Genomic DNA, 12,970 nt, shown 5'->3' with positions numbered 1-12,970 from the left:
AAAGCCTTAGACTCAGGACATGTTTATAGATTTAAGAAAAATGTTTTGTTTGGTGAACAATGAAACCTGAATTCTTAAAAGGTCCAGGAGATAATTGTAGGTATAATTCCTCCAGATCAGATCTGCATGCTGGGAAGATGAATATATTTTGGTTACTTTATTAAGTCAAAACAAACCATTTTGTTGTAGGATTTTATTTTAGTCATGCAAAAAAAAATCCAGCATCCATTTGAATTTAGACACATGTAGCCCCTTCTGTTTGTAAGGTCACAATGCAATATATTGACTTTAAAAGGAGCAGAATTAAGCTAAGGCTTCAGCTAATCCTTTTTTTATGTGGAATAACACTTTTATATTTATATATCAGACAACCATTTCATGGTGGATGCAAATAAATTTCCATTTATCAACAGTGAAAAATTACCAGAAAGTAGACATACATGCATATTTGTTCCATTTGTAAAACTGCATATATAGTGTTCAGATTTTTTTTTCCTTTTTACTCTAACCCCTCCACCCCAAGATGTTTGTAGCATGTTTTCCCACATTTCACTTTACAGTTTTGAAGAAAGCATGTTCAGCATTTGCCAAAGTATTTGAACCAGTTTGACCTTTTTTTAAAAAAAGGAAAAGTAAGACCTTTAAAATCCTCGCGTGCTTTCTTTCGCATACCCTTCATGTTTGACTTCACGTTTCCTAGATAACGACATGGAGGAAACTACGGTGGATGGATTTGTGCATGTGGAGGTTAGTTACATGATGCTGAACCTTGTAAAGGTCTGAAGGTTTATATATTAAAACCCTGGAATTGTCAGGCGCACTTTCACCATCTTGTCCTATCCAGTTGGTTTCTGGAGTTAGGCAGGCAAACTTACAAGGTACCGTAAAAATCGAGCTTTCCTTTTGATTTTTGTGCTTTATTATATAATCTTTTTGTATTTTAGATACCTTATTTTCCCTCCCCCACTTAAATGAAACCAGTAGAGGGGAAACTCAAAGGGTAAACGCCGCTTATTTTTAAAATCACAGTAAATAATCCCTGTAATTAAAGATTAGGGGATAAACTTGCTATAATTTGGTATGTTATAGTAATCTTGCATTATGCCCCAAAAGGAAAGAAAGTTGTCCTAAGATATTGGACTACTGGGGATTTGATTTTACTAACTTCAACAATGTAAAATTGGTGTAAAAGACCAAGGTTGTTCTAAATACTTTGACAAATGGTGTCTCACCTTAGACTGGTTCAAGCGATGTACTACGAAGCAGGTTTCATACAGCCAGACTGAACTGATGGGAAAAGACTAACAAATGTTTCGTAGTGCTGAGGCTTTCAGTTTCAAGCACCGACTGTGAGGCATCAATATTTTTGACAAAAAATCTGAGTATACCTGGAAAAAAAAAACCTGAAAATTCAGTGAAAAACAAAAGACAAACCCAGACCGACTGTCCATCTGTCGACTGTTGACAATAAGTGCATCCACAACTCTGCCCATTTCTGTTAAATTCACGTTTGTCATGATCTTTTTAAAGCCAGAAGAACTAAGTTTCTTGAAACTTTGCATTAGCGTAAACGGACTCTTACTTGTGCCGTTGTAGCTGTACAATCATCAAATGGACAGTGAAAGGCAAATATTTTAGAGCAAGTAGCCTCACCGCTCAGAAATGGTTCAACATTACATTTTAGTCTTTTTATTTTTAAATACAAAAAAAGGAAAGGGGGGACAAAATGGCTCATGGCACAGCTGCAAAGTATATTTCAAGAAGGGAGTCAACAGTCTGACCATCAAGGTGACTGTGATGTTTGTGAACATAAAAGTTTTACTGGATAAGAAAATATTTTGTGTCTTTTGCTTTGACATGTGTTCCCCGTCACTGCAAACCATCAGCCGATATGCACTTATTTCAAAGATGTACATGATTACTTTACCAAAGTCGATAGCGACCATCCCTCTTGCATGCTTACTAGCGACAGTTAGCAAAAGCAGAATCTGACAAGTGCAGTTAAATCATCACAAGTAAAACATCCAAGAAAAAAAAATCATAAAATGAACCACGGCATCATTGAATTTGGGGAAAAGCCATCACTCGGCAATGTTTTCAATTGACAAGTTTCCTAATTTGTTATTAAAATCAATTTAATCATTGTGAGCTACAAGTCTGACCAGAGTAAATTTCAAAGACTATTTCTGCCTTTTATTGAAATAAGAAGAATCACATCAGCAATTAAAGATGAAACTACAGCATGTACCGCCACCACTCAGCTTTGTTTGATGGTAGATATGAATCTACAGCTGTTAATTTCATCTGAAGTTCCTCAGCACATCTAGAATTTGCTTAATCAGTTTTACTTCACCGCTTTCAATATTTTATTCTAAGGATTAAAACATTAGCTAAAATAACTAACATTTGTCGTAAGCTCTGCCCTGACTGTGACACTTGTAATTTACGATCACTAATTGTATACATATTCGACATGGTCTAATATTTAAATTTGACTTTTACTTATTAGCTGGTTACAACATAACTTTAATCCAAAACCCGTATATATGAATGTGATAACCTTTAGGTTTCATTATGCTCAGTTTTCAAATGTATTGCTTATTGCTTCATAGTACACCCCTCAACTCTAAAGCTAACCTCTTAAATGTGCTTGAACCTTCCTTTATTTATTTTATTACCCTCCTTTGTTTCAATCTTCCCATTGGTGCATGGGAATTCACCCACATACGATTGTTATCAAAATAAAAAAATACATTTTCAGATTGGTGGCATCGACACACAACCAGGCCGGTGCCCACAGCACAAACAAGTTACTCGGAAGCATAGAAAACATCACACAGATTCAGATTTACAAAGCGTGGTGGTGCAAAAGGGTGGAGGAGTGGACACAAGTTTTCATGGCATCTCAGATACGTCGATCGAACAGAAGCACAGGCAGTTTGTACAACAAGGCGAGGCTCACAGATGGTTTTCTCTTCTTAAAAGTTCGCTCGACCACACACACACACACACACACGACGTCGTGGTCAGAAGCGTCAGTCGACTTATAGCGCGTGAGTTACCATGGAGCAGCCTGGCGCAGGACAGACACTCAACAAGCCTTGCTCATTTGCTGGTACAGAGTCACACACAGCTCGGACGACACCGTGGAACAAACACAGAGACACACATGTGCGTTCTTGTCCTCCCCTCCCCCCACCCCTCCCTCCGATGAGGGAATCTTTGATCTCGTGTGCTTCTGTCATGCTGTGATCCAGACTGGAGACAACAGTTCATATAACAACTTTTCCGTATCATTTAAAAAAGTCACCTGCTCCTTTTATTTTCAACCTAGAAACATTGAAATGCAAACATCGAAACATTTATGACCACAACATTTAGAACAGAGACTGATTTAAAAAAAAATCAAAAGAAAAAAAAAAAGTTCCAGATCCCACTGATTAGTGTCAGTGAAGGTCCTGGTTGTAGCCCTCTTCCCATCAAATCCCTCTGCTGCAACCTGTTTTACATTAGCAGGACTTCACACTGAAGTACAACGAGCCAAGACCGATGACATACAGATTAGAACATGACCAAACCAAAAAAAAAACAAACAAAAAAAAGAGACGGGTTCGACTCCGTCATGCGGCGTTGCGATGGCAACGGGACCGCTTGGTGAAGGTCAATGATGGGAGAAGAGGGGGCAGAGGTAGAGTGAGGCGGTGAGATTTTTTTTGGCAAGCGTAACCTGGAGTTGCAGAAAGGTTCACTCCTTCAGAAGAGCAACAGCATCGAGTCTTTAAGTGTGCAAACAAAACAACAACAACAACAAAACAGTACAGGCCAATGGCTAGTTGGAGAAATCATGCTTTACCTTTAAAAACACACAAACATGAAACCAAGAGAGCGTCCACAACGCCTACTTGAAGTTCAGATTTGGACATTTTAAGGCAAGATTCAGATTTTCACCAACGCTGCCACCTTGTGTTCGGATTGAATCATTGCAGACCAAACAGATGGGGGAGCATCTAAAAAGCTCGACCTCATAGGAGCAGGGGGGGGGGGAGGGTCACTGTGAGCGTGTGTGCATGCATGTTTGTGGCGATATCTTTGTATTTACAGCTTAAATTTAAAATTTTAAAAACTAAAATAAATCTCCTGCACAAGTTCCCTTCCTACATCCACAAAGCAATTAATTTCCCCATAGTTTCCTCAATATAAATATATCTTTATAGACAGTTCTATTAAATAACACCCATTTTTCTTAAAAAAAAAAAAGAAAGAAAAAAGTCAACCCAGAATGCTTTAAAAAAAAAAATTAACCATCAACTAGAAAGTAACACAAAGCTCTCAACATATATATATAAAAAAAAAAAACTAAAACTAAAAGGTCCTTTCGGTAACATGAGGAGTTAAAACACTGCAGGGGCTAAAACCCGACTCCTAAACCAACCTGACATTAAGCACACGTTAGTCACTCATTCCCATGAACCTTACCAGCACATCCATATCCCAGTTAACTCAAACACAAACAATACTTGCATTAAAGTAAACACTTAGCTGCTCTGCTTCTGCCCAAAGTGACCACATCATTCCAAACATTCCCACTGCTCCAGGAAATCTTTTGAAGTGGTGATGAATATTTATATTTCTAACAATCAGACAAATCCGAGACCTGGGGGGAGGGAGGAGGGCAGGGGGAGGAGAAAAAAAAAAGCCGCGGTAGAACAAGGACCAGGACAGCATCACCCCTGTGTAGCCATCAGAAGCATGCACCGTCTGCAAGGCAAGGGCCCCCCAACAGCTGAGCCCCTCATCATCATCCTCATCATCATCATCTAGTAAGGGATGGACTGGATTGGTGTTGGTCAATCAAGCTTTTGAAACATTTTTTTTTTTTTTTACGTGTTTTTTTTTTTGTTACTTTTTTTTTCCTTTTCAAAGATTGTAATATTTTCCCCACTTTTGAGTATCCCGTGCAGCCTCGTCCCAGCCAGGATCCAGGCTCCACTCCGACCTCGGAGAGAAAAGTAGCTTTAGAGTTCAGGCAAACCTAGAAAAAAAAAATAAAAATAAAAATAAAAAATTAGTCTCTGCGCAGCTAGCTCACAGCACGCTTGTCAAACTACATAGTGAAAAGTAGAGCGGAGTGAAAGGCAAACATTTTGCGAATGTGTGCCGTTCATATTTGCAGGTCAGTGTGTGGAGTATTTTGCATAGATGTGGCAGATTTTGTGGGAGTTTCTGTGTCACACCCCGAAACACAGCTTGAACATAAAATTTCTTATTTTTTTCCATACCAGATCTAATTTAAAATCTTAATTTTTTTCTTTAGTAAATGAAAAAAAAATCATGCTCCTGGTAATAATTTGATGACGTGTTAAGCAACGAAATACTTCTTTATTGGTAAAAACGATAAAGTATATCTTCACAATTTATTCTTTATTTTTCATGTTGGAGTTCTCATAAAATTACTATTTAATTCTCATAACGTTCTGATAATATTCAAAGTTTTTCTCACAATTAAAAAAAAAATAAAAATCATAGCCTAGCCAGCAGTCAACTCTGAGTTGACTTCAAAGTCTAAATAAGCAAAAGCCGTAAAATCGTGCTTTTCAAACAAGATGGCCGCCCTGAGCGTGCTGACATCACTCTGAACTACAAAACCCAACAAGTGTGTATCTTAAAAAAAAAAAAAAAGAATTCAGATTTTCCAAAAATAAAATATTGAAAAACGCAAAATTTGATCGAAAAAATAATAAAAATAAATTGCCATCTAGTGCTAGCTAAAATTCAGAGCAAATAAATGAAACTTTACCAGGATTCACAGGTAATTAGGGCGCTTGCACAATAGCAAAGGGCGACGTGACAGGAGGCCTGAACACACCTGCACAGGCTTAGTGGCTCTAGGCTCCCTGCTCATCATGCTGGTCAAACGCGACATAAACCAGGCGCTGACCCCCCCCCTCCTCTCTCTGTGCCGCTGCTGCCTCACCTGGGCCTGGGTTGTCCGTTCACTGCAGCGGTGCAGCCGGTGCTCCTGAACAGTGGAAGTGAACGTTGAGCCACTTGGCGTCGCGCCGATGCCACACGCGGGTCTCTTCCGATTGGCAGGATCGAGGCCGCCCCTGGCCGTCCATGTACTGCGTCAGGCGGATGTAGGCGATGCAGGCGGCGTCCTCGCCGATCAGATGCACGTGGGGGTTGAGGATGGTGGTGTGGACCGGTTTGCTGTTTTTACTCAGAACTGCAACAACACAAAAGGAGCAAAACCCGCTGTGGGTGGTTTATCGAAAACGGTGAGTTTTGGTAAAAGACGCGCGTTGGCTTGTTGAAATAATTGGAAGATGAAAGTAACATGTTAAAATCGACTCGTGTTTATGGGACATGAACCAACCAAAGGAACAAATGCATTGGTTTTTTTTTGTATATATGCCGGGTATAGCGACTAAACGGAAAAGAGTCTTGAGGAGCTTACGATTCTCAAAGTAGAATTTGTGAAAGTCCATGCCCTCCACCAGGTTTCCAAGAGCTTCTGGCTCAAAAGAAGTCAGTCCAGGATCACAGATTCTCCTGCAGGAAGACAAATCAATTACTGACCTACAGAGCCAACCAAAACTAAATCTATTCCACATGTTGCCCAGGCAATGACAAATTGATTTTAAAAAAAAAACTTACGTGTAAGCGTCAAAATCCCCGTTGTTGATGGCTTCGATTAGCTGCTCCGTCATCTTTATTATCTCTTGTTTCCGAGCTGAAGCAGAAACAGGAGGAGGAGGGGCACACAGCCAGGAAACGTTACAGAAAGTCAGGAATCGTCTGGAGGTTAAACCACACCGCTTTAAAACCACTTCAAAACACACCAAACACACTTCAGTTTGGGAACGCACACTCAGCTACCAGGAAGCAGGTAAATGAGATCGTAAAATACCCAAACAGTTACCCTGTTGAGAACATGTAATACCTACATCTCCACAGAACTGGATAAACTTCATCCACCCATCTGGTTGTAAATTATGCACTTACCCATGACAAACTCTAAAGAAAATCTAGCTGGCTAGCAAAGGCATGCTAGCAGCTAGTTAGCAGTAGCCTGGACGGTCGACTCGGAAAGCAAATGTCCGAGTGCAACTTTAACTTTTGTCAAAGAAAAATTACACAAGAAAACACCCCCCCCCCCCAAAAAAACCCTGAATATATGAAAACGTCCTATCATGACAAAACTGCCATTAAATTACTAAAGGCAAACTTGAAAATTTAAGACCTTACTTTTAAATGAATGAATTTAAGACTTTTTAAGGACGCGCGGACAAACAGAGCTGTTACAAAGGAGTTAACGAGCAAAGCGAACTAAAAAAAACAACAAAAGAAACAACCTTTTGCTGCAGAAAATACCCTAACATCTGCATGTACGTTTGTCCATAAAGTCTTTCATCAGGCGTAGGCAAAATGGGCAGAGATAAATCTCCAACAAACCATTTCCAGCCTGCTGTCTAAGGCGTCACACAGGCCCTTAACGCTCACCCTGTCGCCTGCAGCTTGAAGTCTGACTGATCGGACCCCGGCGTGGGCCCACTTCCAGCTTCCTACAGGGAACCAATCGCATATCAAGGGCATTTGGTCCAATTATATGAATGGCCACTGAGCTTTATTCTACACAGTCAATATTTACAGAGATTTAGAAAGAAAATTGAGAAGCAGAAAACTGCAGTTATATCATCATGCCAGCAGATGGCAATGCAGGATAGGGAGCAGAAACAAGTTTGGTTGAGATTAAGAAGAAGGAAGGAGGACTCCTTTACTTCCTTTTTAAACGATGGACCATTTAGAAGGGAATTTGGGGTAAATGATGAAAAATCGATGTTGGCTGTAGAAGGAAGACTGGAACAGAAAATAACCTGCTGACTTACAGGTGGACGGTGAGGAGACGCGGTCTGCTGCACTGCCCTGTCCCTGAACTCTCTGTACCAGCAGCCACTGCTGTTTGTCAAGACAAACACACAAAACACACACAGATGGTCCACCGACAGGCAGCCTGAAGACAATAAGCAAGCCCGCAGGATATAAATATCCCAGTTGGTCATTTGAAATGACACAACGAGAAGGAAACTGCGAAATCCCACCAACACTTCAAGCACAACGCGCCATGCAAGCTGACAACATCAGCAACACTCAACACCACCTCATCTGGACCGGGAACAAAATGAAAACACAACGTTAACACATTGCAAAACACAAACAGGTGGGACGTTCCCATTTGGCTCTGCTAACTCACAGTGGCCTTCATTGACGTTTCCCTGTAGATTCCGGTAATGACCCATATGTTTTAAACAGGATGGATGGAAAGGAATGGAAATTACATAATACTAAATAATATTATTGCTGCACTGCTTTACAAATGCATTCACCTCCTTTGAACCTTTTCACATATTGTCACAGTCGCATACTCCAATGTATTTACTAAGATTTTGTGTAACAGACATGTTACACAAGTGTAGAATTGTAGATTGTCAGCAAAATTGTCCATTTCATTACAGAAAATCAGAGAAAAGTGCGCTGTGCAGTTCTGTTCAGTCCCCGTTACCTCGATACCCCGAAGCAAAGTCCAGGCCAACCACTTGCCAGAATATTAATTAGGATATCAATACCATTTAGGCGACTTCAGAAGTCGCTCAATTGGTCAAGAGTCCAACTATAAACACAGTAGTTCTGTGAAGGCCTCAGAGGTTTGCTAGAGAGCATTACTGGACATCGTGAAGATCCTAGATAATGTTGTGGAGACATTTTAAGGAGGAGATTTTAAAAACAATCGTCTGGAAATGTAGAGAATCAACAACGGAAAAACCTACCAAGCCTTTCCTGGGCTCAAGATCTGTCTAACCTGACGAATCTGGAGCTATTTTGTGAAGATGTGTATATAAAAGTGTTAGTTTCAAATAAGGCTGAATACAAACACACACCACAATTTCCCAATCATTTTCTGTTCAACAACTATGTATTATTTAGCTCCCCTTTCACATTTAAGCACTATTGTGTCTTGATCTGTCACAAAATGTACCAGTAAATCAAAGTTTGTCTTTGAAAGGTGACAGAATGTAAATGTTTGAGATGCATTCTACATTTTTTGCTCTCATTTCTGAACCAGCTCGGCTTTGTAATTAAGTAGTAATCCACATCATATCCAACATTATGTGATGTATGTCACGTTTAACTCTCGCAAGACGACAATCAGACCAATTTTTGGAAAGCAGCTAAGCTTTAAGGATGCAATGATGTGAAACTCTGCTGGTAATTTGGACCATTTAAGATGTATTTATGCCTTTCTATGGAGCCTGATTCACTTTGGAGCACGTTTTTATGGAGAAGAGTTTCCTTAAAAATGGATAAAAAGTGGGAGAACATATTTATCATCCTTCAAGAAGAGTCAGTGACAATGTTCAGGAATTTGTGTTTTTTAATTCATTTTTGCATTGATTCTGCTTACATCACAAACACTCTTCATGTGGCATTAATTTATAGCAAACTCTCAACTCTCAATGTGCCAACACTTAAAGTAACCGCAATATGATAAACGTGGGACCTATCTTTCCTCTCCTAACATTTACTAATGGAAACTTTCAACCTTGGCATTTTTCAGTGTCTGACAAAGCAACATGCAATTATCACAAAAAATAAATAAATAAAGAGTAGAAGCGTTGTGTTGTTTGGTAATGAGGTTCCTTTTTTTTTTTTTTCCCCCCCTCTTTATTTTCTTGGAGAAAAGCAAACCATTTACATGCAACACTTATCTTTCCCGTGATGCTCATCTCACTACAAAATCCTCAAGACTCCCAGCCCTCACCCAAGCTCTTTGTTGTGGAATAAGAGTTGACAGATGCCTTAAAACACCAACCCTGCAGTCATGCATTACCTCAATACAAAAGGAAGGAAACAAATTGTCATTCTCTTTTTCTCCATCTCTCTGATCTGAAAATGCCATAAAGTGAGCCGAAAGAAGCATGCGGAGAACGTGAAAGTTGGACAAGTACCTTTCCTACCTTTCATCTCCTCCTCTTCGGCGTTATTACAGCTCTCTGTGGAGCCCTGTCAAACACGAAGGGTTCACACAAAAAGACACACGGACAAAAGACAAGAGGAGAGTGGGGGAGGGAGGGGAAGAGAGAGAGAGAAAAAAAACAAGTTTTTCTTTGATGTTGAGTTTGATGACTGAGACATGATGGACAGCTCTGGACACAGTGCCTGTGAGGACACAGTCAACCTGACGGACAGATGGAAGGGTGGATGTCTCCCTCCCAGGAGCACAAACCAGCCGAGGCGGTGGCCGCGGGGACACGCACAGAGCCGCCCGCACACGCCAAGGCAGCTGCGTGACAGATTCATTTTTAATCATTCATTTAAGTAATGTCTGGCCGCCTGCCGGCCGTGTCACCGCTCTTCAAGAGGAAGAGCATGTCGGGTGACAACGCGAGAATAGAGTCGGTATAAAGAATATCTTGTTCGAGTAACACTTTGTGAGCTTGTGAACTAATCTGAGAAGAAGACCGTTTATGTTTTCGTAAAGTCTGATGTTGTTAAAGATGATTTTCACAAAATGTTTTATGTTATATAAATCTGACATTTGTGTTTTCTTTAGAAGTTCATAAAGTAGTGTCTACATCAAGGATTCTTTTTTTTTTTTTAACTATTTTACTCGGTTGATGAATCTCAAAGCATTTATTTGGATTTTCATATTTGCTCAACTATGTTTCTGGTTAGTGGGGAAATAAAAACTCCTATTCTGTTGCATGGATTACTTAAGAATACCTGGATTTTCAGAATAATCTCAGTATGAAGAGTAAGTTTGAAAAGGTTAAGTCGAGCTAACAAGGTTTAGGTAAAGGTAAGCTAGCTAGCAGAGGGCTCACTAAAAAGGAATTTATAACATCTATGGAAGGCAAATTTTGAATTCTTCTTGTGTGGAATATTTATGGACATTTACTGTAATTTCAGTGTGAAGAATAAATTAGAAATTCAACTGGTGGAATAAAGCTAATGATCAAAGTCAAGTTAGTCAAGCTAACAGAGCAGGGCTAATTGAAGAGAGCATTTCCAAGATCTAAAAAAGTCAAATACCTACTTGTGGTGAGCATTTATGAACAGTTCATATAACCTAAAATCCAAAATTCACTTAAAATTTTAAGTAGTGCAATCAAGCTAAAAAGTTCAACATTGCCAAGCTAGCTGCTACCAAGCACAGGACAGTTTCCATGATCCAAGTCAAATCTTAAATTTTCTTCGAGGAGATCATTTACAGACAGACAAGAGCAGTTCAAATGAGTTAGAAATTCAAATGGTAAAGTGAAACAAACATTAAAAGTGAAGGAGAAGGGGCTCCTTAAAAATAGTTTCTAAGTTAAGCTCAATAGTTTGTTGTTCTCATATCTGAAAAAGTCAGATACCAAACTCCTAAAAACTAGAAAAAGTGTGACAGCAAGGGGCAAAACAATCAGGGCCTACATGTAACCAAATGTTTGGTATAATTAATGAGGTATGCAAATATTAGACTCTGGGAGAAGTTTAGAAATTTACTCTTGATCGGCCCTGCTCTCCAATTTAAGCTCCATCTGATACATGATATGAACTACTAATAACTACCCTACACAGCCTTCCTCCTAAAGGAAAACTACAATTTTAACGAAGCAGACTGGATTGTAAAAACAAAAAAAGATCTTTAACAACGTATTATTAATTTAATAAAGCGTGAAACAATTTAAGTTAATCCAAAAGAGGCAGAAATATATTTTTGCTTCACAAAAACACAATTAAATCTCCATGTTTTGGTGTCTGAGATGTTTTCTTTATCAATGCGTACTCTGATCAGTGGCATGGGCTGGTGGCTTCAGGTCGGAGGAGGAGCGGCTTACCTTGGTGCCGTCTGTTGGGTTGTGTACAACAGTTGTCTGGGCTTCCTGGGGGGAGGCAGGAGACACTTTACCATGCAGGGAGGGGATGGATGATGCCACGGAATAACAGCATATTCCACGAAAACAGAGACATACAAAACAATCCCAAGTACAAACACAGCAGGGCACAAGAGCGACAGCACAGACACTGTTTACGGTAGATTGTCAAAGGCACAGAGTTCGTTTCCCCCGCACTGATTCTGTGACCAATAGAGTCTCCAAAACGCACAAAAATGAACAAAAACTACACGCATTCACCAACGAGGCCATGACTGAGGAGGAGGATTCTGTAAGACATGCATGCAGTGCAGACTTCATGAAGCGTACTCATAACCTGTAAGTCGTTGGAACCATGTGCGGTTCCGTCGATATCGACTGGAAAGCTCACGATCAAAAGCAGCAGATAAAGCGCCAACTACATGCGGCTACATCTCCCTTCCTTTACAAGTGGTTTTTATTTTGAAGGGTCATCCTCCGGAGCAGGGCTAGATCTCCACCCAGCAGAGCTTCAAGCTCATTCACAAGGAGCACCACTTCACCGAGCTCCTCGTTCATCATTCATCTTAAATTAAATGTCTGCTTTTTCCTCCTGGCAGCAAAGTGTAAAATAATAAAAATTCAGCGTCTTGCACCAGCCCTCCTAAAGTTATTGGTCTGCAAAGTGAGCCTGTTTGAATTGTGAGGATGCATCAGAAATCTGCACGTCGGTTTTGATGCCCACGCTGTTGGTGCGACGACGACTCTTCCTCAGTCTGGACCTCGGCCACAGAAGCATTCGGCACAAAGACGTTCAAGAGCTCCGAGATTCAAGAAACACACAAAACACAGTATTCTAGATTAGTTGCATTTGTGTGTGGTTTAATTTAGCACTGGACTCAACCTGGGAACATGCAGCCCCTTCACTAACGTGGGATTAAAGAAACGTAGGCTTGGACAGGAAATGGGGGAAAGGACACCTGTACAGAAAGCAACGTCACAAGAATAAGTAACCCAGAGGTTTACTGCTCATGTGACGTTGCTGACTAGAATTGTATTTGAACTGCTTAAAA

The 12,970-nt window shown here is 40.1% G+C and overlaps 1 protein-coding gene across 22 annotated transcripts in view; it reads right to left on the bottom strand.

The window, feature by feature from the left end:
* Positions 1 to 178: 178 nt before the first annotated feature.
* The window catches only part of camk2g2 (calcium/calmodulin-dependent protein kinase (CaM kinase) II gamma 2), a 62,600-nt gene continuing 49,808 nt past the window's right edge, over positions 179 to 12,970 (bottom strand). For 7 of the 22 annotated variants that reach the window (XM_017309026.1, XM_008428756.2, XM_008428759.2 and 4 more), the window contains 6 exons: positions 11,883 to 11,927; positions 10,008 to 10,062; positions 6,658 to 6,733; positions 6,458 to 6,552; positions 5,975 to 6,226; positions 179 to 5,032 (listed from right to left, as the gene is read on the bottom strand). In XM_017309026.1, coding sequence (XP_017164515.1) covers positions 5,994 to 6,226; positions 6,458 to 6,552; positions 6,658 to 6,733; positions 10,008 to 10,062; positions 11,883 to 11,927 — 504 coding nt within the window. In that variant the 3' untranslated portion in view covers positions 179 to 5,032; positions 5,975 to 5,993. The remainder of the gene's footprint in view (positions 5,033 to 5,974; positions 6,227 to 6,457; positions 6,553 to 6,657; positions 6,734 to 10,007; positions 10,063 to 11,882; positions 11,928 to 12,970) is intronic. The other 15 variants (XM_008428757.2, XM_008428762.2, XM_008428766.2 and 12 more) reach the window with 3 other exon arrangements.

Source organism: Poecilia reticulata, linkage group LG15, assembly GCF_000633615.1.
Source record: "Poecilia reticulata strain Guanapo linkage group LG15, Guppy_female_1.0+MT, whole genome shotgun sequence".
NCBI lineage: Eukaryota > Metazoa > Chordata > Actinopteri > Cyprinodontiformes > Poeciliidae > Poecilia > Poecilia reticulata.
This window is presented reverse-complemented; position numbering and strand designations above follow the sequence as displayed.